At 44.5% G+C, this 26,295-nt stretch overlaps 1 protein-coding gene across 1 annotated transcript; it reads right to left on the reverse strand.

Annotated features, from left to right (window-relative positions):
- Window positions 1-613: 613 nt before the first annotated feature.
- On the reverse strand, window positions 614-26,081 carry vps35 (VPS35 retromer complex component). The gene is made up of 17 exons (XM_083662428.1): window positions 26,042-26,081; window positions 24,354-24,455; window positions 23,625-23,721; window positions 22,979-23,102; window positions 21,813-21,995; window positions 17,260-17,479; window positions 15,469-15,552; window positions 14,619-14,728; window positions 12,890-12,986; window positions 10,982-11,130; window positions 10,674-10,881; window positions 9,786-9,941; window positions 7,987-8,109; window positions 7,678-7,857; window positions 6,970-7,209; window positions 5,134-5,277; window positions 614-1,858 (listed from the first exon to the last, which is right to left on the reverse strand). Exons 1-17 carry the CDS (start codon window positions 26,042-26,044, stop codon window positions 1,679-1,681), a joined length of 2,400 nt encoding a protein of 799 aa, XP_083518554.1. The 5' UTR covers window positions 26,045-26,081; the 3' UTR covers window positions 614-1,678.
- Window positions 26,082-26,295: the final 214 nt, after the last annotated feature.

Genomic DNA, 26,295 nt, shown 5'->3' on the forward strand with positions numbered 1-26,295 from the left:
ACACACACACACACACACACACACACACACACACACACACACACACACACACCAGTGAAAATGGACACACACTTTCAGACCAGTGAAAACGGGTGAGGTGGTCCTTATAAATACGCCAGGGGAGGTTGGCAACACAACCCTGTAGCAGCTTTTGTAAAAAAAAAAAAACCCTAACCTTAACCCAAAAGGAGAGGGGGGATATATAGTTTGTGCAGCGTGCATATCCAAGCCAAACAACCTGGGAGTGTAGAAGACAGAAGACATAGCCAAAGGTTTTTCCTGCCCCATAGCACAAAATGACCAGAACACATCTGTGGGGAAATAACACAGTGAAACTCCCCACAGTGTAATTTCTAAGTGAATCTGAATCTAAACATCAAATTGTCAAAAACATTTTTAATAATAGAGTAGGCTACTAATGCAATTTACTAATGCATAATGAATTTTATGCTTTTGAAACTACTGTTGAGATTCAGATTCAGATTCATTTATTAAGGACTACTGCACAACAAAGTCGGCAGAATTTGCTTTCGGTACGGGGCATTCCATTTAACGATTGCAGTGACAGACTGTACAATAAACAAGATGCAGACATGTAGGGTTAATATCAATTTGTTTATTTGTGCAAATGACATTGATAATTGATATTTATTCTTTTTTCCTCTTTCTCTGATTTACAAGTAGGTTATACATACAATACATGACAGAGATCCAGGGAGGGGAAAGGAATAGGTAGATGCTGCCTCCCACAAATCAAGGAAACATTAACAGCTAAGAAAGAAAGATGTTATAGCAGACAGTTGAAAGCTGCAGCTACCAATGCAATAAATCTCTCATACACGCACGCACACACATGATCAAGCACTCAGTATGGCAGCTCAACGACTACCATGCAATTTGCAGAGGAATCGCACACATTATTACCAGGCAATGGATTACATATTTCAGCAAAGCAATGTCAATCTCAAGACACCGGAGCGAAGCAGTACGGCTGGTCGGCGTCAAGCCTGGCTCTGTCTTTGTTCCGCACACGCAGAATGACCTGGCGTCGCCATTGGCCGACGATGCACTAGACATGCTTAACTTTCCTCCCTTTGAACACAGCGGTCTGTCCACTGGGGGCGGGAGGGAGCAGCCACATATAAATGGACGAGTGAACGAGAATCGAAAAAGAGAGACGTTTATGAAACTGAGAATCTCTCTCGGTGCGGGGGGTGGGGGGTGGGTGGGGGAGGGGCTACCTCTGGAGGACGAAAACGGTCAAGTAGTTATTCACAAAGGAATGATGCCAAAGCTTTTGGAAGTGCAAGGTGAAGATACTGTAAGTGCAGTGTTGTCGATGCACCGGTTTCTCAAAACGTAACATTCCAAAACTGTTCTCGCAAAAAAAAAAAAAGGGTCCTGGGAGGCAGGGGGAGGAGGAATCGGTGCGCAGGGGGGGGAGGGAATAAAAGATAAAAGGGAGAAGGGCGATAGGGGAAAGATTTCAAGAGGAAGATAAGATAGCTCTCGGCGGCATAATCACAACACACTTTTATTTATTTCTTTTTAAAACCCTGACCTACTGGATGGGATACCTTGGTGCGAGTGTGTTCTTGAAAGTGTGTGTGTACGTTATATATTCACAATCTAGTTATAATATCTAGAGTTTGACCCCCTTTTTCCGTTGGCCGTAGCTTTAAAGGACCAGGCCCTCGTAGGCGGGGCCCTCGGACTCGGGCGACTCCCTCTGCAGGCGCAGATGCTCCAGTGTGTTGTGGAAGTGTTTGTTGATCTGCTCCGTCTCCTCGCTGGCCTCCAGGTTGGGCAGGTCCTCCCTGATCTTCTGGATCAGCTGGTTCAACACCTGGACCGTCACCTGGATGGGTGGAGGAGATCAGGGACAGGGTTAGAGGAGAATTGCTGCTTCAACAACGTGCAGTATAGTATCACGATTTCGAGATGTGCACACGTCGCTCATACTTGCTTGAAGCTGTCAAGATGCTATGATTGAAGTTTTCTGTAGACTTTTTTGCTTGTTGCTGATCACACTTAACACACATGGAGCCCTAACTTAAGCTACGTTCACACAGGGCACCTACGCCTTGCCTCAACCCACGCCTACGCCTACAGACCTTGAGCTGCGCGTGAACCTATCACACGCTTTTGTGATCACACTGCACGCCTATTCCACGCTGAACCTGAGCCGAGTCACAAGCGCCTCTCCTCTCTCCCGAGTGTTTTTTTTGTCACGTGTGGTCCCGAATTATCATGGGTAGATAAAATAAATTTATATATTTAATGTGCTATTGATGCTGGATAATATATAACCAGGTCTCCTTCTTTGGTGACTGCTGTCATAGAGAACTGGATGCTGTTGTACTAAGTGGATTAACTTTTCATTGTCCATCTTGCTTCTTCGGTCGCTATTCTCTCTCCTGAAGATTTGTTTACCGACGGGGAGAAAGCCCCACGTGATAGCAATCAATCACACACTCTCTCTCTCTCTGCTCAACATTGTTGTAGTAACACCATTTTATTTTGAAATTCAGTTGACTTTGCCATTTCCCACGGATATTGTCGCGTTTTTCCTTCATGGCTTGACAGAAGAAGTGTGCCTTCATGCGCCTAGTCAGCTTGAAAATAGAACTCACGCCTAAACGATAAAATCGGTGCAGGTCAGGCGAGGCGTGGGTACACGCAAGGTTCACGCTGAGGCGCCCTGTGTACACAGCCTCATTGACTAAAAAGGATGCCTATTTAAAAGCGTGGGTAAAAGCAAGGCGTAGGCAAGGCTTGGGTGCCATGTGAACGAGGCCTTACGCCCGGTGCAAGGACGAGCGTTATCTTTGCTAGTTTCTAGCACTCAAAATCTTTTCTTCTTCTTCTTTTAATTACCACTGAGTCACTGAAACATGTCCTTTGATGTACTGACCCAGTGGGAATTAAAAGAAAAAAAGGGAGAGTCTGAGTGCTAGAAACTAGCAAAGGTAACTCAGAATGGCAGCCAAGTGATCAGCATGTTACATTGTACAATGGTAAATAGTGAGAACAGCCCGTGATAAGTCGCAATGAAACGCTATTATGTGCAGTACTGAGTGCGCTTTCACTCTCAAACGACCGTACATCAGCACATGAATGAATCACCAAACTTGTTTTTACTGAATAGCCGTCTCAGTTCTCCGCCCTGATAGCCTACTCTGTGCTGCTTTTAATCTCTCTCAAACATGCTCTCAACCAGTGTTGGGGGTAACTCATTACAAAAGTAACATATTACATGTAATATATTACTTTTAGCAGTAACTCGGTAATATAACTTATTACTTATAGGATTTCAGTAATATTATACCAGTTACTTTGTCAAGTAACTCAAGTTACAAATTGAGTTACATTTGATTAAATCAAAGCACACATTTAAAAACATACAATCATTTCCTAATCAAACTGTGTGTTTTATGCAAATAACCACTATAGATGACAATAACAAAGGAAAAGAATATCATTTAGAATTTTGGATTGTTTACACTGACTTCAAGGCAGTTGAAATTATTTTTCGGGATGGTTCCGGGGCGGCAATGTCATTCTGCTGCTGCTGTTGTTTTGGTAAAAGTAATGCAAAAGTAGTGTAATAAGTAACGAGTTACTCTACACAGAAAGTAATATTGTAAAGTAACTTATTACTTTCAAATAAAAGTAACTAGTAATATGTAGTATATTACATTTTGAAAGTAACTTGCCCAACACTGCTCTCAACACAACACATCTACTTGGAGAAATGACTAAAAACGAACAGTTGCAAATCAAAGTTTATAGCCTACCACATGGGTCAAGAAATGTGGTGAAAACACAGCTCAGTGTCCAGGGCTCAGTGGCTCGAAAGCGTCCATGTATGGAGAGAAGCCGTGCGGAGGTCGCGCTGCGAGAAAAATCTTCAGGTACGCAGTAGGCGGCCTCCGGAGGTCGCGCCCAACACATTGACGTCATTTGACGCTTGCGCCCCTAGCTCCTCCCCCACGCCCTTCGCAACACAGCGAGTATAAAACAAGCTTTAGTGATGCTAATGCATTTAAATTCATGCTTTACAGTCAATTAAACATGGATCGTCAACCAATGAATCCAAGCTGAAAGCTGAGGGGACCCAACTGAATGGATTAAGAGTTGGCCTTAATACCTTTGTTTCAATAGAGCGAGGAAAGGAACTAGTTTGCGTGGACACAAGGGACAGAAAGCTGCCACCCTTCACTGAGAGAGGAAGTCAGATATTAGCTGGGGGAACACCATGAGTGCGTTTACATGCACACCAATAAACTGATAACTGTGAGTAATCAGTTTATGGCAATAATCTGATTTCTGCGTTTACCTGCACTTTAATAATCCGACAATAGGAAAAACCCGGGTTTACATGATTCAGTCAATTAGTCGGATTTCTCTCCAGAAGGCGGCGGTAATTCAACTTTTTACATGCAACTTGTACATGCGCAGATGTATAAACCCACAAGAAACCTGATACGCTGTATACATGCTCTCAATAGACGGGTTATTGGCCAAAAACCTAGGTATGTTTATCGGTTTATTCATAACCCGATAACGGCCATAAACGGATAAAGCTTATCGGTTTATGCTGTTTACATGACCATTTGAATAATCAGGTAACTCCAGAAATCAGCTAATAAACTGTTTATTGTCTGCATGTAAACGCACTCCTTGTTTGTCGTATTGTAGTTTTCTATTTGAATTGTATTTGTAGCTGAACACACAAGGGTTTCATTTCTGTAGCTGTTAAAACATCGTTGACTGGTCGAGTCACCAAGCAAGAGCTCTACGCTCTATGACTAAGTGAAACTGGAATTGCTGATCTCTAGCTATTCAGTCATTATAGTCGTTATATTGTACCGTGTGGCCAGACGACAACACAAAGTCCACAATTACCACTATTCAGACAGAGGGAGGTTGGAACATGAAGTGTCAAATTTAAGCGTATTGACACAAATAAATGGCTATTGGTGGCATCAACTCAAGAATACTGGCCTTCAAAAATCCAAATCAGTCAATCCCTAATCTGAGGGTATCTTTATACACATGAGAGAGAACTGAAAACGAAGAGCTGTTGGTGAGGAAAATGAATGGGAGCGAGGGATCCTGGTCGTTTCTCACCGCGTCGTTTTCCCGCTCATAGAAACAGACGTATCTGTTGAGGATCTCGATGAAGAGCTGGACCTGCAGCGACGGGTCCATGCACTGGTTGGCGATCTTCAGCGCTTTCTTCAGACACTCCATCACCCGCTTCCCGTCACGGATCTGAACGCACGACATCAGACAGGTTGCAGTGTCATGAGCAAAGAACAACATATTTCATGTTGGTGAAAAATAACACACATATATATATATATACTGTATATAAAACTTCTGCACCCGTCACCTGCAGCTTGCATTTTAGATACAGGCTACATGACGGTTATAACCGTGAAAATGCTTCTGTAATTCAATCTGTATCCAGAATGAGAGTGACGGCTTTATCATTGTGACAACTGTATTTTCAATTTCCATTTTGAACAGTGTGACCTAAATGTGAGTAGACCTCAACCCTCCGAATCAGACAAATGTGGGCCACGCAAAGTCTCGCTGTGTCGCACAGCAGCAATCAATCAATCAATTTCAACTCACACAAAGGTAGGAACAAGGATGTAGAATTATTTTCTTGAGTACTTCAGAACGGATAAATAAAACATTTACATTCATTCATTTGTGGAAGGGAAATTAATTACTTGTGAGGCTGACAAACACACGACATGACTGGACAGACTGAAAAGGTTTGGCATCACATTTAACAACTGTCAATTTTTTGACTTAATACTCAATGAACTTGGAATTGTGGGAACATACAATTGACGATTGATGAGCAGATAGGTCTGGGAAACGCACACTACACTACACTACACTACACAACCCAAGTTCAAACATTACATGAACCACACATTTTGCAAGAACACAAACTCTGGCACTACAACATCATCCAACCAGACCAAATGGTGTTTTTCTTTCCACACTTAAAGTACAACCCCCCCACCACCACCCCCGGCACTTAACTCTCAGTTGCTATGTTCGATCTATCCCTGTTCAGATTTGAGTGGACCAGCTACTAGTAGGCTTCTACAGGAGGTTGTCAAGCCTTGTCCAGATTTGAGTTTAAAAGAAATGTTTGAATCGGTGTTGATGGTCCTGCCCGGGTCGAACGGCAGGAGATTCAAGTGGACCCAATCATTTTTTAATATATATAGCGCCCGGTTTTTACAGACCCCTAAAAACATTTCTAATGTCAGATACAAAATATGGTCGCCTAATAAAAGGAGATGAACTCACTACCTCCTCCTAAACTCAACTGAACTCCCCCCCCCATAAAACTGGAACTGATATCTAATTTAATGCCTGTTTAACTGGGACTGTAAATTCATGTAAATTCCCTGCACATTTAATGCCTATTTAACTTTGCCTGTACATTTCATGTACATTCAATGTAAACTCTTATTTAACTCAGACTGTAAATTCATGTAAATCCACTGCCTAATGCCTATTTAACGCCTATTTAACTCAGTCTGTAAATCTCATGTAAATTCAACGTAAATTAATATTTATCATCCACAGAACACTTCACCCCTCATGTACATATTGTATATATTTACTCGATTTGATTGCACTTGCAACTTTGTGATTGTCTTTAGTTATCTTCCTACTTCTTATCTCTGTATATTGATGTGACCGCTACGCTGCATACAGACAATAAGATAAATTCCTCGTATGTAACTTGCATACTGTGGCAATAAAAGTGATTCTGATTCTGATTCTGATGTAACGGAAAGACTTATCAAGTTGTGCCATGCTACAGTTTGTCCAGTAGATGACAGTGCAACTCCATAATGGAATACAGCAGTTGATCAACTTTTTTAAGTTACCACTACCGCACGATCAGCAAATGAGACTACGATCGCGCACCTCTTGGCCGTGTTTGTCCGTACTGCGGCTGGACCAGAAGAGATGGGCACAGATGCTGACGGCTCGGCACTGGTCGGGCTTCTTCAGCAGCTTGGAAGCAGCCAGCGCACACTGGGTCCTCAGCGGCTCGTGGTTCTCCTCGCTGAAACACCGTGTCCGCTCGAAGGTGCCGATGATGAGCGTGATGGCCGCCAACTGGGCTTTGGAGTCGCTGATCTCGTCCTCGTACAGAGAGAAGGCCTGGTGAGGAGGGAGGGAGGGAGGGGGAGGAGGTTAAAAGGAGGGAACCAGACATACACATTGAAGACCAGATACATTTCATTTTAAACACTGCCCTAATACATCTCCCTATAATATATAAGAGATGTATGTTTATATTGTACAGCTGAAGTATTTGTGCGTAATCTCATCTCATGTTATTTTTATTCAATTTTTTCTTATTTCTTTCATTATTTCCTCTTTGGTTCGCCTGTTATGTTATTGTCCGGGTCATGTGACTGCCTCCTATTGGATGTTGCAATTAAATATAGGTGAGGCCACACCTGGGTTTGTCTGTGTTTTAAGCCCTGAAGAAGACATATTCTGTAGTGTAGTCTGAAACATGTTGGCGTCTTAAATTGTTTTTTAACCGGTTATTAACCGGTTAAGGGTGTCGGTTAATCGAAAGTCAAATTAACCCGAAAGCTGACATCCCTACGTTAGACCTACCTGTGACATGAACTCGTAGGCCACAGTCTCGTGGTTTTCGAAGCCGATCTCGCCCGCAGCCAGCGCCCCCTGTAGGAAGAGTCGGAGGGGCAGCTCGGCGAGCTCGGCCTTGATTAGCGCGCTGATGGTCTGGTGGGCGAAGGAGAAGATCTTCTGACACTTCTTCTCCCACTTGTCATCCTGGGGAGGTGGGTTAGAAGACACAGGAAGGACGATTTAATATCAGGAGGACCCCGTACGATACAGCAAAGAGAGGACGGTGTTATCGTAGAACATGTCGCGTGTATAGAGGCTACATGCATGTTGTACCGTTGAGGAGTTCTCCTTGTATCTGAAGGCCAGCTGGTAGGCAGCGAACACCAGAGGAGGGAGTGTGTAGCGGATCCTTTGGTTTCCTCCGGCGCCAAAGTGTTTCCGGGCCGTGTTGAGGATCTGATCACACAAGTCATCACGTTAATGCCAGGAAACACATTTCCCCTCCGACCAATGACGCAGTCGCACGTTGTCCCAATTCAGCTGCAACTCAAACTCATACAAACGTGAACAAGGTCAAAGTTAGGTCACAATGTAAATGCGTTCTATAGAGAGGCAAAGTTGACCGCCTACTTCCTGCTTCAGCACTGTACCAGAGATTTTTACCCGCCATTTATTTTCCCATAGACATTTCGTAAAATGCTTATAAAAATAGTTTTACTTCGTCAAACCAAACTATATTTATTTATTATATTTATTTTCTTCAAATCCGCAATTTTTTCGCGAGTGAAATGTTATGTGGTCTCTCCTGTTTCTAAATACATACATAATACAGCATACACGCGTCCACCCACCCACCCATAACACACACTCACGCACACATACAGATACACATTAGAGTCAACTGTCCTGATCTTGATGTATTAAGTGTTTTTATCTCCTATGTTGTTTGTCCTGTTTTATATTCATTTTCTATGATGTTGCCCTGTTGTATATTTCCTGTTTTTATGTCTGGGGACTACGGATGGAAAATAGCCTCCGGGCTAAATCCGGCATTTTTTACACTCTCTTCATTTACAGCCAGGTGATTGCACCCGATAATGATCACTGTGTTCATTAATTATGCATTGTCCCGTCTAAACAAACAAATAAAGTAAAGTACATATGAACCGTTTGGTTTTGAACAAGGAAAACTATTTTTATAAGCATTTTACAAAATGTCTATGGGAAAATAAATGGCGGATGAAAATCTCTGGTACAGTGCTGAATAGGGGTGTCACGATACACTCAGTTCACGATACGATACGATACACGATATTGGGTTCACGATAACGATACGATACTTTAACAATATTTTTTTGCGATCGATTTGTAAGTTGAGGGGGCATCCTCCACGCTAATTTGAGTAATTTTACCATTTTCATCCTCCGTGTCTGTAACGTCCCTCGTCTGTTCAAACAAAGCAATGAAAAGGAGAGCGAGCATGCAATCAGATGCAGACCAGTGCCACCATGTTCAGCTTCTTTTCATCTCAACGATACATATTGTCACGTTTTGATATCGCGATATATTGTGGGACGATATATTGTGACATCCCTAGTGCTGAAGCAGGAAGTAGGCGGTCACTTTGCCTCTGGGCCAATCAGTGAGAGTAACTGACGTCACATGCCAATTTGCATATCGATAACTACAGTCTCCGCTCGTAGCGGAGGGATGGGCGCTGCGCTGTGTATGGGAAGCGCTGTGGTGATTGTGGGCAGTATTTGGACCTTCAGGCCAATGCCTGAAGGTCCAAATACTGCTCACCTTTGAAACTAGAAGCCATCTCACAAAGTGACACCTCTGAATTACAGACAACAACACAGCACGGTTGTGGCGGTTGCTTGCCATCCACCACCGCGCGTGGCTTGTCTATAGAGAGGCCTAGTGAACGTCACTTCCTGCTTCAAGCACTGTACCAGAGATTTTCATCCACCATTTATTTTCCCATAGACATTTCGTAAAATGCTTATAAAAAATAGTTGTACTTGTTCAAACCAAACGGTTCAGATATATTTAGAAACAGGAGAGACCGCATGACATTTCACTCGGACCAAAACGTAAACTAAATAAATGCAGTTGAGGAGAGTTCTTACTAGGTACTGTTGGTCAGGGTCATCAGAGTGCAGCAGGTGGATGAAACGGCCCACCAGGCTCTGCTCCTCAGAAAAGTCTTCAGGGTCGGGGTCTTCAGCCGGCTGGTCTGGCTGGTCCTGGATCAGCGTGGACACCAGGCTCAGGATGGCGTCCACCTAGAGAAACCCATGGAAGGGGAGGAGAGTGGAGAGACAATGCTTTAATAATCAGAAAGTCATTTTGAAAGAGGTTGGGGAGTGAGAAATGGACTGGATGCAAAAGAGCACATGTTTCGATCATTCATGATCTTTCAAGGAAATCAGAAATGACCCACACTCAACACTAGGCCATCCCGCTTTGTTCCATGCACTCATTGTAAGTCTGGCTAAGTCAGCTAAGTTTAGCTAAGTCGGCTAAGTTTAGCTAAGTCAGCTAAAATCCGGGTTCCCACACGTTCTTCATCTATTCCAGGTCCAATTCCCTCAAATCTAAGGACCCAACACAGCATACTGTAGTTTGAGACATGGATCAAAGTTAATCACTGTTGCAACACAGAGAGGCCATTTACACCTGGCGTTAACATGCATTTTCTGCAATCTGATTGCAATCAGATGGCAGAAATGGTTGTCCTCTCAATCCGCATAAAGTTGCTGTATGCAGATTGAGAGGACACATTGCATTTACACTTGTGTTCAATGTGTACACAATGCATTCCCTGACCACCTCCGGAGGTGGTTTGGCCGATCAGATTGCAATCCTTCTTCAATGCGTTTTGGGGGTGTTTACAACCTGGCATTTCAAGTGATAAAACACAATCTGACTGCAATCTGATCACAGAAAATGCATGTTAGCGCCAGGTGTAAATGGCCTCATTGTGTTGCTCAGCACGTAGCAGCTCATGTTCTTACCTGCTCCTGTGTGATGATGGTGGTGTTGTACTCCAGTGTGTTGCTCAGCACGTAGCAGCTCATGCTCTTGCGCGACTCGTAGTCAAAGTACTCGAAGAGCGGTGGGAAGTGCTTGAGCTGCAGCAGCGTCAGGACGTTGTTGTAGGTGTCCACCGGTATCTTCAGCAGTCTGCTCAGCTCCTTGGACACGGCACTGCTGGTCGCAATGCTGGAAGGAGGGAAGAACGGGGGAAGGGAGGACATTCAGTATTTTTCAATTTTACTGGAAACACACTGCATCCTTAACCCTGCAGCATGCCATGACTTACTGTTCCAAGTTGAGCTTGTTGAAGATCTCCACGGTGCTCTCCAGGACCTTATCTACGTAGTCGACGCGGTCGGGGTAGCACTTCATGGCCAGGTTGATGAGAGAGACCTGAAGAGAGACCACGTCCTCTGATGGCATGTCCTGCCGAGACTGGAGGAGGAAACCACGGGATGAAAACGTCAGGATGGTGGAAAACCAGTGTTTGTTTTCAGCTTTAACAATACCAATATTTTTGGACTGAGGCTGCTGATAGCTGATATTTTGTGCCGAAATGTATTATCTTTATAATGTACTACTTTCATGCATAACTCCTAGAAGTAGAAGTACGTCATGTTTCCCCGGCCTAGATGTTTACTTTACTTTATTGTTTATTGTTTAGTTGGACATGAAAGTGCACATTAATAAAACAGTTTACACATATAGAATCATATATGTGTCATATTTAACCTTGTCAGAGTGGAAACATGGTTTATATTTTCATTTAATATGAAATAAAAGTAGTTATTGAAGTGGTTTACAATTTTCTCACAGCCCTCGACTAGACTAAAATGTCCTGCATTTTCGATGGGGGATTCCGTTGCAGATAAATTAGATCACATTGTGATGCAAGAGCACTGCATGTGTTCCATTTTTTTCTGCTTATTATTCTGTTTGAAACTTTACTGAACGTTGCGTAAAGCCCAATTTATGCTTCGTCTGCCGACACTTTTGAAACGGTCGCCGACAGAAATGAGGACTTGAGTCGACACTTTCAAGTGTCTGCGAGCAGCGTCTGCTACCTGGTGAAATGTCTAGTGTCGCTGACTACGTCACATAATGTCGCGCAAGTCTGATTGGCTATATAGACGGGCACGCGCGACTTCCTTGTTTTAGTTTTCGCTGAAATGAAATTAATGAGCGTGTCCCCGGGAATTTTTATCAGCATGTCCTTGATGTATGACTTTGTGAAAATCACAAAGAACACCGTGACCAACTTCCCAGAGAGAGAGGAGGTGATTGTGTGGTTGTGTGTCGTTATATGCGGCTGCAGTTACATCTTGCCTCCGACGTGGGTTCACTGACAGCATTCCCTCTCTTGCCTGTCTGCACTGCACTAGTTCTCTGCCGCCCTCTGTCTCTAGCGTCACGTGACCGTTGCGCCGCGGAGAGAAGCATAAATGCAGCAACATGAGCGACACTTTATTTTTCGTCTGCGACCATGTGCTGAGCGACACTTTCTAATAAGTATAAATTAAGCTTTACACTTGGTTCACGCCACAAGCATCTCAGAACCAGCGCTTCACGGGAAGCTTCCAGCAGGAGCCTCGCCGTTCACACCAGAATCACTCTGTTTTGCCCCACGCCTCGCTCTGTTTCGCCCGGCGCTGCCCTGCCCCACGCTCACAACTTGCACTGACTTCAAGCCTGGGCGCGGCTGGTGTGATCGATCGGTCTCGCCTGTTTAACAAGGACGCTGAAATGAAAGTGCCTCCGCGCTGCGTTGCTTCAGCGTAGGATCGGCGTGTGGTGTGTTCGGTCCGTGTGTTATCTTGTTGTTGTCTCTATATCCATTAATAAAGTCAATCAATTATCCCGGTGTTCTTCTCAGCAGATGTGAACACATGATTGCATCAGTGAATGTGTTAGCATTCACTGTTAGCATGTTAGCATCTTTAGCATTCACTGTTAGCATGTTAGCATCGTTAGCATTCAGGCTGACCTGAGGCGAGCTCACTCTGTTGCCTGCCATCTAATGAAGGCTCAACAAAGGGAATGACGGGAGAACTCAAAATTCTTCGACTTTTCACTTTCTTTCTCACTTTCAGATTGACAGTTGTGTTGTATGACACGGTGTTAAAGCTGTGTTTACAAGCTGCTTATATTCTCCTAAAAGGGGCTTTTCGGGGGGAAAAGGTTGATGGAAACATACCTGAATGACAGTGGCCACTTGCTGAGAGAAAATGTCGAACAGCTTGATCTCCGCCGGGATGCCAGGGCCATCTTCTCGGTGAGCAAACAGAGCTAGTCTGAAGCACAGAGCAGAAAAGATCACACGTCAGATTGCATTTCCCATTGGTCTTCTTCATCTTCCTTCAACGCTGAAGACCTTTGAAGTTGAAGTGTCATCCCTTTTCCCCCCACTAGTTTTCCACAGCAACACTCTTTCTCACCACCCGCTCTTTGGACATTTCCCTGTTCTGTGCTGTAATCAGAGTAGCTGTGAAAAGGCTGTATAGTACCAGCGATATGAAATGTGGAACTGACTGTTGGTTCACCATCATACTCCAGACTAAAGCATCGCACGATGAAACACAGATGCATACATAATGTGATTTTGCTTTCAAATGCTTTCCATACCACCTGCCTCAAATTAGGCTCACTGTCATTTGAAGCTTCCAGAGCAATTTAGAGAGAGAGTGGTGTCAACGGAGGACTAAAATGCGTGACTCATTAGCCAATGAACAGCCACGAAGGGGTCTCGCGCTACTTTTGAATGCTAAAATAAAGCTGATAATGTACAATTTGATTATTAAAAAAAAATTGAATAAAAAAAATCTAAGTACCGTACATCCCAAACTGTCCATTTTGCTGCAACTCGACACTCGACAGTGCTGCTTAATCCAGGACCTTACTTCCTGGAACTCTTGAGAGTAAAAAACTGGAAGCGGCTCTGGAAGCTTCATAGTAAATTGCATATTAAACTAGTTCACGAGCCGTGATGTTCAGTGTATTCTGGGGTGTGATAGTTTGGAATCACAAAAATGAAGTGCTGTATTATAGATGTTTTTCTTCTGGTGTAGCCACTTTTCAAGACACCACGGATACCCTGTTACCATGGTGGATAACCTGTTACCACGGATACCCTGTTACCATGGTGGATAACCTGTTACCATGGATACCCTGTTATGTACCCACTTTTCAAGACCCCACAGATACCCTGTTACCACGGATAACCTGTTACCACGGATACCCTGTTACCACGGATACCCTGTTACTATGGATACCCTGTCATGTACCCACTTTTCAAGACCCCACAGATACCCTGTTATTGCACATATTGTAGCCGTTTTCATTTCAATAAAAAAATTCTGCAAGTAATTCTGTAAATTCTAAGTCCTCACCTCTCATAACTACGTGCCTCCCACACACACACACACCCTCGCACGCACGCACACACACACACACACATGCATGCACACTCGTTGACGTGATTGTGATGATGACGGCATGATTAATGATTTAGCTTTATCATCAGCACAAATCATGACAGCAAATACAGTTAGTAGGCACTTGTCAATCAAATGGAGAAAAGTGGACATAACTAGGTTTCATTTTAGAATCCACCTTGATGTAATTTGGGCGATGTATTTGCTCATATTTAGAGTGGGAGTCAGTTGTACCTGTCGATGAGGGCGATGTTTGGGCGATGTATCTGCTCATATTTAGAGTGGGAAGTCAGTTGTACCTGTTGATGAGGGCGATGTTTGGGCGATGTATCTGCTCATATTTAGAGTGGGAAGTCAGTTGTACCTGTTGATGAGGGCGATGTTTGGGCGATGTATCTGCTCATATTTAGAGTGGAAGTCAGTTGTACCTGTTGATGAGGGCGATGTTTGGGCGATGTATCTGCTCATATTTAGAGTGGAAGTCAGTTGTACCTGTCGATGAGGGCGATGATGATGTTCTTGACGTTGACGTGCTGGTGCAGCTCAGCACAGGAGCGCAGGAAGGGGTTGAGGGTCTGAAGGTGGAACTCATCTGGGAAAACCTGGAAAAGGACAAGATTAGTTTAGCGTCTGGATTGGATGCATGCTGCTGGCGGCTTCATAGAGCACCGAAGGAATGAGTCAGGAAGTGGCACTTGGGTTCGTCAGGGGAAAAGTCTATGAGGATTTAACACGGGGATTTAAATGTATAAAAGAAGGTCTGTGGCTAATAAAAGTTTATGGGAGCGGTGATTTGGGTGCAGCAGGATAATCTTCACAAACGTTAATCACTTTTATGACTTTTGAAATGTAAATGCGTTGTTGTTTTTAAACGCGATTGATAGAAAACGCTTCAAAAGGCATAAAAGTGATTCACGTTCGTGAAGATTATCCTGCTGGACACAAACATGGTTCGGACCACAGACGTAAACAAAGTCAGGCCTCATGGTTCGGACCACAGACGTAAACAAAGTCAGCCCTCATGGTTCGGACCACAGACGTAAACAAAGTCAGCCCTCATGGTTTGGACCACAGACGTAAACAAAGTCAGCCCTCATGGTTCAGACCACAGACAGCCCTCATGGTTTGAACCACAGACGTAAACAAAGTCAGCCCTCATGGTTCGGACCACAGACGTAAACAAAGTCAGCCCTCATGGTTCGGACCACAGACGTAAACAAAGTCAGCCCTCATGGTTCAGACCACAGACGTAAACAAAGTCAGCCCTCATTCGGACCACAGACGTAAACAAAGTCAGCCCTCATGGTTCAGACCACAGACATAAAACCAAGTCAAGATCTACCTGAATGATGCACTCCATTAGATACTCCTGAGCCAACGAATCTCTGCAGTTCACGACCTGCTCCAGCACTCCTGCAAGTACGATCTGAGAAGAGGAAGACGAAGAAGAAGTTTAACAGACATGTCATGAAGAAGAAGCTTAACACATTAAGTGCCAGAGACGACCTAACTCGTCTTACATAATCCAGCGCTTAAGTGCCAAGGACGAGCTAACTCGTCTTACATAAACATTTTTTTTTTTTGACGGTGGGACATCAATCAACCCCTTTTACATCTTCGAGATAACTATTTGGAGCAAGAGCATGTGTGTAATCTATTTTACCGACCACTAAGTGGCGACAGAGACCGAGAGAAGCCACCGCCACGGGACCCAAAAGCAGCCGCCTCCCGCGGAAATGGCTTGGCGATTTTACAGTCAGAAGCCCGGACACACACACAGAACGGACAGAGATCTCTTCCCCCCAGAGCCGCGGATCAACGCGCGAACACACACACACACACACACACACACACACACACACACACACACACACACACACCGCGGAGCAAGCCATTCAAGGAAATGGCTTGGCGATTTTACAGTAATCCATTTCAGACTCGTCCCCGCACACAGGCAAGCAGGCAGGCAGGCACGCAGACAGACAGGCAGGCAGCACAACGCGCTTCTGACACGCCCGCTGTTAGGAGGAAGGAGGAGAAGACACACGGAGGGAGGAGTTTGAATGAGAGGGGTGTTTCCTGTTGTTATGGAGGAAATTACTGTTCAAAACTATTGTTTAGAATGTCTGACGGTCTTACTGATGCCAAAAATGAATGGTTAAAGTGACTGTTTCACAAAAAGCCATTTATCTCTGAATAAATTTCCAGACGCTGAAACCATGCTGTACTCAACGGCTAATATCTACATAACTACTAACTCTGCAAACTAACTCTTTTAGACAGAGAAAGCACACATTCTATTAGTTATTTTTAGATGATTGATGTTCATGAATTCTTAACAGAAAAGAATCCTCGGCTGTTCTAAAATGAGCCAGAATCGTCAAAAACACCCCTGGCACAACTTACCTACAGGAATGAAAACATGGCTGGCATTCAATGTGTTAACAGACATGTCATGAAGAAGAAGCTTAACAGACATGTCATGGTTTCTGAATGTTCTGTTCAGATTCATACATTCAAAGGAACCCTGTTGCTTTGAGGGGATGAACTTAAAACAGGAGTCTACTTTTATATATGACATCGTTAACATGTTCAAATGCCCTTCAGTTTCCATATGACATCATTAACATATTAAAATACCCTTCTGTTTCCATATGACATCATTAATAGCCCTCAGCACACAAGGAATAAGCTTAAGTCTAAGTGGCATGTACTGTAGAGGAGACTAATAAAGTTGAATGGACTTACACTTAATGTACACCGGCTGCGTTGCGGATCCGGTAAAACGGTCCGGATCAGACCAAACCCAAATCCAAACCCCAAATCATATAATCTCTAACCCAGCTCTGCTCTAGTCTAAACTAACCTTAACAAACCTTACCTAAAAACCTCGTTGTAAATATAATAATAATACTAAACCCAAATCCTAATCTTGAGCCCCTTGAAGAAGAGAGATCCAATCAAAATGACCTCCCTTTGCAAAAATGTCATCACTCTGAGGTTTAAAACTCAAACTGGTTCCCCAACGCACACACCCACCCACCCACCCACCCACCCACCCACCCACCCACACACACACACACACACACACACACACACACACACACACACACACACACACACACACACACACCTGTTTGTACTTGTCCACATTGACTCCCTCCAGCTGGCTGAGGCGGACCAGGTTGGTCCCGACCAGGATGCGGAGCTCCTGCCGTTCCTTCTCTCTCTTCTCTCGGTCTCGGCTGTGGCCCTGGTGCTGCATCCTGACCCACAGCTTGTTCATCTCCGCAAAGTTCAGCAGGACAAAGTCGATGGAGTCGTTGATGTCGCCCGTCATCTCCTCCGTTCCTCTGTGAAGGGGAGATGGGAAAGGCTCAAGTCAACTTAGACGCATGGTAAGACGAATCAAAACTACAACGCAACTAAGACACTATTGTTGATCTTGAAGAAGAAACCTCATTCAATTCAAGAAATGCATATGGAGCCAGAGTGTGCGACGCTTTTTTCAACATGAAGTTTGCTTCCAGTGGTCGGCGGCACCTCACGACAGTTTTTTAATTACTTTTCCTTTTATGAATCAAAACTATTAACATCTTTTCCATTAATGACACCTCATTTCCACATCCTCTAAGACAAACCAGCATTGCTTTTCCTCTAGTTTTTATAGATACAATTTAACACGGAACTCTGCTGTCATTTGTCATGATGTCATCTGCAAAATAATCTGTGTCAATGTCCACAGTGTTTAGCATTCATGGCAACGGAGGTTATTATTAGAACATCAAAGTGGGCCGCCAGTAGAGGGCAGTATTTAGTTCCGCAATCAGGGCATACATGGAGAATAATTTATGACCTGAAGAAAAACGCTGCTGGCTAAATTGAATGGTGATCTAAAGTGGGCTGGGTTGAAAGTATTGTACTCAAAAGCTTTGGTGAGCGAGCAGCATTCTCCAGAGCAGAACCCCGACTATGGAACTCCCTCCCCCAGACTGTCAGAGACTCATCCTCAGTCTCCACTTTCAAATCCAGACTAAAAACCTACCTGTTCTCCCATGCTTACAACCTGCCCTACCCTTAACCACCTCCTCCACCCTCAAACCTACCTGTTCTCAAATGCTTACAACCTGCCCTACCCTTAACCACCTCCTCCACCCTCAAACCTACCTGTTCTCCCATGCTTACAACCTGCCCTACCCTTAACCACCTCCTCCACCCTCAAACCTACCTGTTCTCCCATGCTTAGAACCTGCCCTACCCTTAACCTAGCCTAGGTAAACCCAGCCACCACGTGACCTGCTCTCTCAGTTCCCAGTCACATAGTGACTGAGAACAGGTCTGAGAGCAGGTCACGTGGGGGATGGGTTTACCCAGGCTACCCTTAACCACCTCCTCCACCCTCAAACCTACCTGTTCTCCCATGCTTACAACCTGCCCTACCCTTAACCACCTCCTCCACCCTCAAACCTACCTGTTCTCCCATGCTTACAACCTGCCCTACCCTTAACCACCTCCTCCACCCTCAAACCTACCTGTTCTCCCATGCTTACAACCTGCCGTACCCTTAACCACCTCCTCCACCCTCAAACCTACCTGTTCTCCCATGCTTACAGCCTGCCCTACCCTTAACCACCTCCTCCACCCTCAAACCTACCTGTTCTCCCATGCTTACAACCTGCCCTACCCTTAACCACCTCCTCCACCCTCAAACCTACCTGTTCTCCCATGCTTACAGCCTGCCCTACCCTTAACCACCTCCTCCACCCTCAAACCTACCTGTTCTCCCATGCTTACAACCTGCCCTACCCTTAACCACCTCCTCCACCCTCAAACCTACCTGTTCTCCCATGCTTACAACCTGCCCTACCCTTAACCACCAACTCCACCCTCAAACCTACCTGTTCTCAAATGCTTACAACCTGCCCTACCCTTAACCACCAACTCCACCCTCAAACCTACCTGTTCTCCCATGCTTACAACCTGCCCTACCCTTAACCACCTCCTCCACCCTCAAACCTACCTGTTCTCAAATGCTTACAACCTGCCCTACCCTTAACCACCAACTCCACCCTCAAACCTACCTGTTCTCCCATGCTTACAACCTGCCCTACCCTTAACCACCTCCTCCACCCTCAAACCTACCTCTTCTCAAATGCTTACAACCTGCCCTACCCTTAACCACCAACTCCACCCTCAAACCTACCTGTTCTCCCATGCTTACAACCTGCCCTACCCTTAACCACCTCCTCCACCCTCAAACCTACCTGTTCTCCCATGCTTACAGCCTGCCCTACCCTTAACCACCTCCTCCACCCTCAAACCTACCTGTTCTCCCATGCTTACAACCTGCCCTACCCTTAACCACCCTCCTCTCCTCCTCCCTCTCTCCCCTGTCACCTCCCTCACGCTCCCTCCCTCCCCTCTGTTTTCCATATATCCATGACTAGACATCTTCATTGTTATTTTGTATCTGTTGCCTATTGCCTGTTTCTATTTCTCTTGTTTTCTGCTGACTCTCACTGTAAGCGGCTTTGGGTCATTGAAAAGCGCTATATAAAATAAATGAATTATTATTATTATTGTAAATGGGGAAACTGTCAGAAAAGATTCTACAGTTGCAAACAGGCAATTCAACAATATCAAAGAAGCCTACATGAAGCTGCCCTCAGAATGCCTGTTCAAAAGTTGCTACAAAGCTGTTTAAGTGTAGTGTGCTACCACCTGGAACGTAGCAAAGCATCACAGACATTGATTGATTGATGCATTATATATTTATATATGGCCTTCTATTTTTTTACAAGCAGCAACAGCATTGGCTGGAATTGTTTTCACCTTGTGAGTCTGTATGTCTGTATGTCTCTCTGTATGTCTCTCTGTATGTCTGTATGTCTCTCCGTATGTCTGTATGTCTGTATGTCTCTCTGTATGTCTGTATGTCTCTCTGTATGTCTCTCCGTATGTCTGTATGCCTGTATGTCTCTCTGTATGTCTGTATGTCTCTCTGTATGTCTGTATGTCTCTCTGTATGTCTCTCTGTATGTCTGTATGTCTCTCTGTATGTCTATCTGTATGTCTGTATGTATGTCTCTCTGTATGTCTGTATGTCTCTTTGTATGTCTGTATGTCTCTCCGTATGTCTTTATGTCTCTTTGTATGTCTGTATGTCTCTTTGTATGTCTGTATGTCTCTCTGTCTCTCCGTATGTATGTCTCTCCGTATGTCTGTATGTCTCTCCGTATGTCTGTATGTCTCTTTGTATGTCTGTATGTCTCTCTGTCTCTCCGTATGTCTGTATGTCTCTCCGTATGTCTGTATGTCTGTATGTCTCTCTGTATGTCTGTATGTCTCTTTGTATGTCTCTCATCAAGACAAAACGTGCTCCAGGAGACACCTATTGTAGCGGGAAGTTCGGGAACTACCACAGAAGCCGTTTTGAGTAACTTTGCCACGTGTTTATACCAATTCTGCAATCATGATAGTGTCAAAACCGTGCAAGATGTCATCACGACACTTTACAGGTGTGTAGTAGACATTGAAATGAAGGCCGAGTTCGAAAACGGGTGTAATCCGAGCAAAGGGGGCCCCGTAATATGTATTGTGACATATTGAATTTTCAATACATCGTCCTATCCCCTATTAAGGGTAGTAGCTTCTCTAGCAAGTGTAGGGCACGTGCAGTAGGGTCAGAGACGCCTTGGTGGAAGTCAACTTAGATGAAACAAAGCAGCAATAAGAAAACAGGAAGAGGAAGCGGGTAATTGAGCAAATATCTGGGCAAATTTAGGAAGCAGCAAGAAGTACCAACAGACTTTCTGAAGCTAAACAGGACAATCATAAACTGGCAAAGAGCCGAGAAGAACCATCTTAGTTGGAACGTGCTCTGAAACAGGATGAATATGGGATTAAACTAATTATTGGAGAAACCTATGATGGTGCTGCCATCACCCCAAACCCTCACCCTGTGGCTGGCTGAAGACCACCCCCACATGTCCCTGTGTTCAAGAACAGAAACTCACTTTGCATCCTGTCAGGATGCAAAGTGAGTCTTGTCCATTGCCTGTATACAGCATAACTCAAGTCCCTGGCACCAGGCACCAGCAACTGAGATGTTTGTTGAACTATTGAGAGAGGAAATCCTGGAGATCGAAACGTTCCAATAGAGAACCACTGATGGAGCCTCGGTGTGCGGACCTTCTCTTTTTGCTATAGAGACACTGCGTAACGCGTCATCATTCAGAAGCCACGCCCAAGACGGGGGAAAACAGAAACCCCCCCTCCAATCCTGGCGTTCTCCTATGTCGCGTGCATGCTTGCGTGTTGCACAAAAAGATCGTATATACGGAAGATGAACACTCCAACTTACTTCCTTGACAGCTAGATCCACATTTTTCTTCTCGCCAATTCTCAATGGCTTCCTTGTTTCGCTCAGGAGTACAAAAAAACTTTAACTGGCGATTTTTTACATTTGTTGTCTGCGCAGCCCCACCACACAACAGCTTTTAGCTATGTTTAATTCAAGGAAAATGACGCTGGTGTGTGGAAATGAACGGAGCTTTTCCCCCGTGATGGGCGTGGCCAATTTCATGCAGTGTCTCTATGGTCCGACAATCAGCCATCAGTGTGACTTTGTAGAGGTCACTGCAAGAGAGCATGGAAAAGACACCGTTAGACGATGAGACCGCTTACTCTGGCTGCTCTCCGTCGTCGGGGAGGATGTTGCGGGTGCACTGCAGCAGGTAGTTCCTGAGGAAAAGGCCCCGGAGCGGGTGCTGCACGCCGCGGCACATCTCCACCAGGTCCTTCAGGATGTCCTTACGCGACTGGGGGAACGAGCGGACGTACACCACGCCCACGGTGATCAGCAGGTAGCTGGGGGGAGAGGGAGAGAGGGGCAAAGCATCAATGGTGCTCATACATCTGTAGCGTGCCACAACTGTTAGATGGGACCGAGCTTTGGCGGTCCTTGAGGGGAAACTTTTGTTGTTGCAGAAGCAAAAATAGTAACAGGATAGGATACAGCAAAGAATAGAACAAGTGGGAGGTATTGAACCAGAGATGCTCACAAGTCATTTTTTTGCAAGTCCAAGTCAAGTCTCAAGTCTTTGAGCTAGAGTCCACGTCAAGTCATACACGTGTATATAATCCAGTTTGACTGATGATTACTGTATTGATATATTCACCTTATTCTTTGCCCATACAAGGACGCTTCTGCATGACGCCATTTTGTAATCGTCTTTCCGGTTTTAGACACGGAAGTAGAGTACGCCTACCGTAGTCATTTTTAGACTTGCCGAAAAGCTGTTTTCAAGCGAAAAAACCCCAAACTGTTTTAAAGTTTTAATATTTTTCGGGTGAGAACGTAACATATATGTGACCAGTTTATCAGAATAACGCCTATTTGGAAATATTTAACGAGCAGCAAGGACTGGGAGCGCTGGCTGTGCTGCTGACACCGGTCGGACTAGCTAGCGTTATCTGTCAAACCCTACTGTAGGCTACAGGCAGTGAGAAAACACTGTCGACGTGCTTTTGTAACTAAGGGTAAATGCCGACCGGGTAACAGCCATCGGCTCCTCGCAGCAGTAACGCTATGAACATGTAACTGAAGTTGGCCGCAGTGTAGCTTCTGAATGTTGCCAAACTTCATTCATTATTATAGTGACGTTTTGTTTTGAAATTGGCCCCAACTAGCGCTGAACCGAAAGAACAAATACAATTGCGTGTAACGCGGAAGAGAGGAAAAGTTGGCGGGGTGAATAAGGTGAATAATGACCTATAATCCACATCAGTCAAACACTAGTTAAAATCAAAACAATTTGGTTTCATGGCAGTTGAGCTAAAGTGGTACTCACAGTCTAGGGATGATGTTGCCGGCGTACTGGACCAGCTCGTAGAGATCAGCCACCTTCCGCCCCTTGGCAAACTCGTCAGTCAGATAAACCTCCAGGTAGTGGAGCTCATCAGAGATGGCCATGTCTGGACCGACCCGTTAGGGAACTGCTACCGACCCAGCAGAGCTGACAATGGCTAAAAAGCACACATTGCAATAACTGCTAGCTGCAATTATTACCGTCTAAATATTGATTGTATAACATTAGTCTACAGAGCATAGGGCTTAGGATATTTTATTTAAAAGGCAGCTAAGTTTCCCTGTTCTCGTTTGGTAGCGAGTTTTAAGGCCTACTGAATCGTGACTGTGAACATAAAGCATTTCACTTGGAGCAAAAACTAAATAAAAATGTGTTTTTGCTCCAACTGAAATGTTTTATGGTCGCTCACGATTCAACAGCTCATGGGTTGGCTTGGTTCCAGCCTTAAAACTCGTTATAGGTATATGGATTTTTCAAAATGTCTATGGAGAAAATGAATGGGGAACTCTCTTCCGGGGCTGGAAACGTCACGGAAAGAATGTAGATTAGTATAGCCTTGTAAGCGTTCTTTTGCGTTTCATATAGAGTATATATTCCTATATGCACGAGCTACACCTGGAGAGGATACAGAGTTCATAATAGCTCTTTGGAGAGAGCATGGAAGTCCTCAGCTCCCCCAGCATGTTGGAGGCATGCTTCAGAGCGTCCATCAGCTTGTTCTTGTCCTGCAGGAACATACAACACCACGGTCAGGTTGAGGAGACACAGGCCGCTACTTTTACAATAATACTGGAAACATCTCACAACTTCATGCAAGTACAAACACTGATCAACAAGTAATGCAGCTCTTAATATTTGAGATTTTCTTTTGATGAAAATGTGTGTTTGAAAAAGCCTTCAGGTCATCTACAGAGTGAATTATTTCAAAGGTGATTACAGCCCATTCAGGCCATTTACACCTGGCGCTAACATGTGTTTTCTGTGATCAGATTGCAATCAGATTGTGTTTTATCACTTGAAAGTACATGGTGTAAACACCCCCAAAACGCATTGAAGAAGGATTGCAATCTGATCGGCCAAACCACCTCCGGAGGTGGTCAGGGATGCATTGTGTACACATTGAACACAAGTGTAAATGCAATGTGTCCTCTCAATCTGCATACAGCAACTTTATGCAGATTGAGAGGACACCCATTTCTGCAATCGCAGAAAGTGCATGTTAACGCCAGGCGTAAATGGAATCAGGCTGAAGTGATAAAATACAATCTGATTGCAATCTGATGGCAGAAAACGCATGTTAACGCCAGGTGTAAATGGCCACAGTGTTAATATTACAAGTAAATTGGGATCCTCCTACCAGACATCGCTTCATCTGGAAAGACTGCACCTTGACAGCCTGCACAGCCTCATCGAGAAGCTTCTCCTGCTCGTCCTGGGGAGACTGCTGCGACGTGGTCGGCTGAAACACCAGGGAGGAGGAAACATTCACTGACGTCAATCTTTGCTTGTATGGATCTGTTGTCCCCCTCAAAGTAGACTATAAATGAAGGAAGGTGTGTGTGTGTGTGTGTGTGTGTGTGTGTGTGTGCGCGTATGTCAAATCCAGTCACAGGTCCTGCAGGGTTTTCCCTACCATTATAGGCTTTAGGCGCAGCACCTTGCCAAATGCAACATCAATGTAGGTCCTAGTTATTTATTATGTGCTCTGGATTTTGCACTTTTCCAAATACAGATATGGTAATAATAATGGTCCAAAATGATTTGGAATTGCTCTTTTTTTTTTACATACGTTTCTTCTTCTTCTTCGGTGGTGTTTTATGGCAGTTGGCATCCTTTATGTTGCATTATTTACTGCCTCATTCTGGATTTATCCATCCACTGTTAGCCTAGTTACATTCAGTCCCTTCTTGTCCTCTTCTCCCTACTTATACTCGTGTACCCCATGCAGGCACAGGGTATACCACAATGCTCTACATAATGTTCTACTCCTCTACACCCCTGGGAAAATCCAGGGGGAACCCTGCAGCAGGTAAACAAGAGACTCCCTGTGAAACACATACTTTTTTTTTTGTATTCAATCAAATCTCAACTTCTGTAATAAATTGCCTGTTATTCAGTGATCGCTCCAAACAGTAATGTTAGTCAAGGTGTGTGCAGCGCCGGTTTCAGAACACTTGGAGGGTGGATGTTTCACTCAGCAGCTTGGGCATAAATTAGGCACTTTTCTACCAATTCTACGTTGCAATTCGGTTGTAAAGGTATTAACGTGTCCTATGTCAAAAACCTGTTTTACCACACAACAATCCAAAAGTTCTAGAAGTGCTATTTGTAAGGCTTAAATTGAGACCCTATCATGGTTACACATGCCTGTGTAGACGAGCCTGTGTGCGTAGTGTACAAGGGGGAGAGCAATCGGTCAGACTTTATCAGAGATCAGACGACATCCATTTCTCTGACAGAAGTCAGTGTCACACACACACACACACACACACACACACACACACACACACACACACACACACACACACACACACACACACACACACACACACACACACACACACACACACGGGGTTCCTGAGGAACGTTATAACCCGTTAGGATCAAGGGAATAACGTTACGTTATCAAAACAAGCTCGGATTTGACAGAGCAGAGCAGGACTGCTAACGCCTGCTAGCTAGCTAAACACTAGCTATATCCCGATAGACATGCCGGTCAGCTAATTAAACCAAGCACACGTTGGAATATACCTGCATGGGGAATATGTTGTAGATGATCTGAATGAAGGTTCTGATTCTGACGTTAGTCGTCAGCGTCGTTAGTCGCTAGCAATCAAACCGTTTAGCTTGTTAACTAGCAAGCCGCTGGCTAACTAGCGTAGGCCATACCATTCACAAATACATTTGAAGTCTGATTTTAAGTTTCAACCGGAGGAAGACACTTCGCGTTATTGCTGGATTGACCAACATGTAACACAGACAGAAATCAGAAGGAACCACGTGAATACAATGCATCATATTGTCGCTATTTAGACAGCTACTTACCATGATTATCAGATGTGTGTCACTAGGAAAGGCTGGCCTGTCATGTGACTCAGACTAATGTATGTTGCGTTCACGGTCTCATCTCAGCTCCCATTTCCGGGCACAGATATGGAACATAAATATTAATATATCTATAATAAATATACTGGTGCTGTATTTATAATATGTTCCAATTGGTTTATCTTTATAGGTTCCTTGGGACATATGGTGATGGTCAACTGCCACTTCCCCGGTCTGTGAAGACAGCAGCAGCA

Source organism: Poromitra crassiceps (genome assembly GCF_964638095.1).
Source record: "Poromitra crassiceps genome assembly, chromosome: 28".
Taxonomy (NCBI): Eukaryota; Metazoa; Chordata; class Actinopteri; order Beryciformes; family Melamphaidae; genus Poromitra; species Poromitra crassiceps.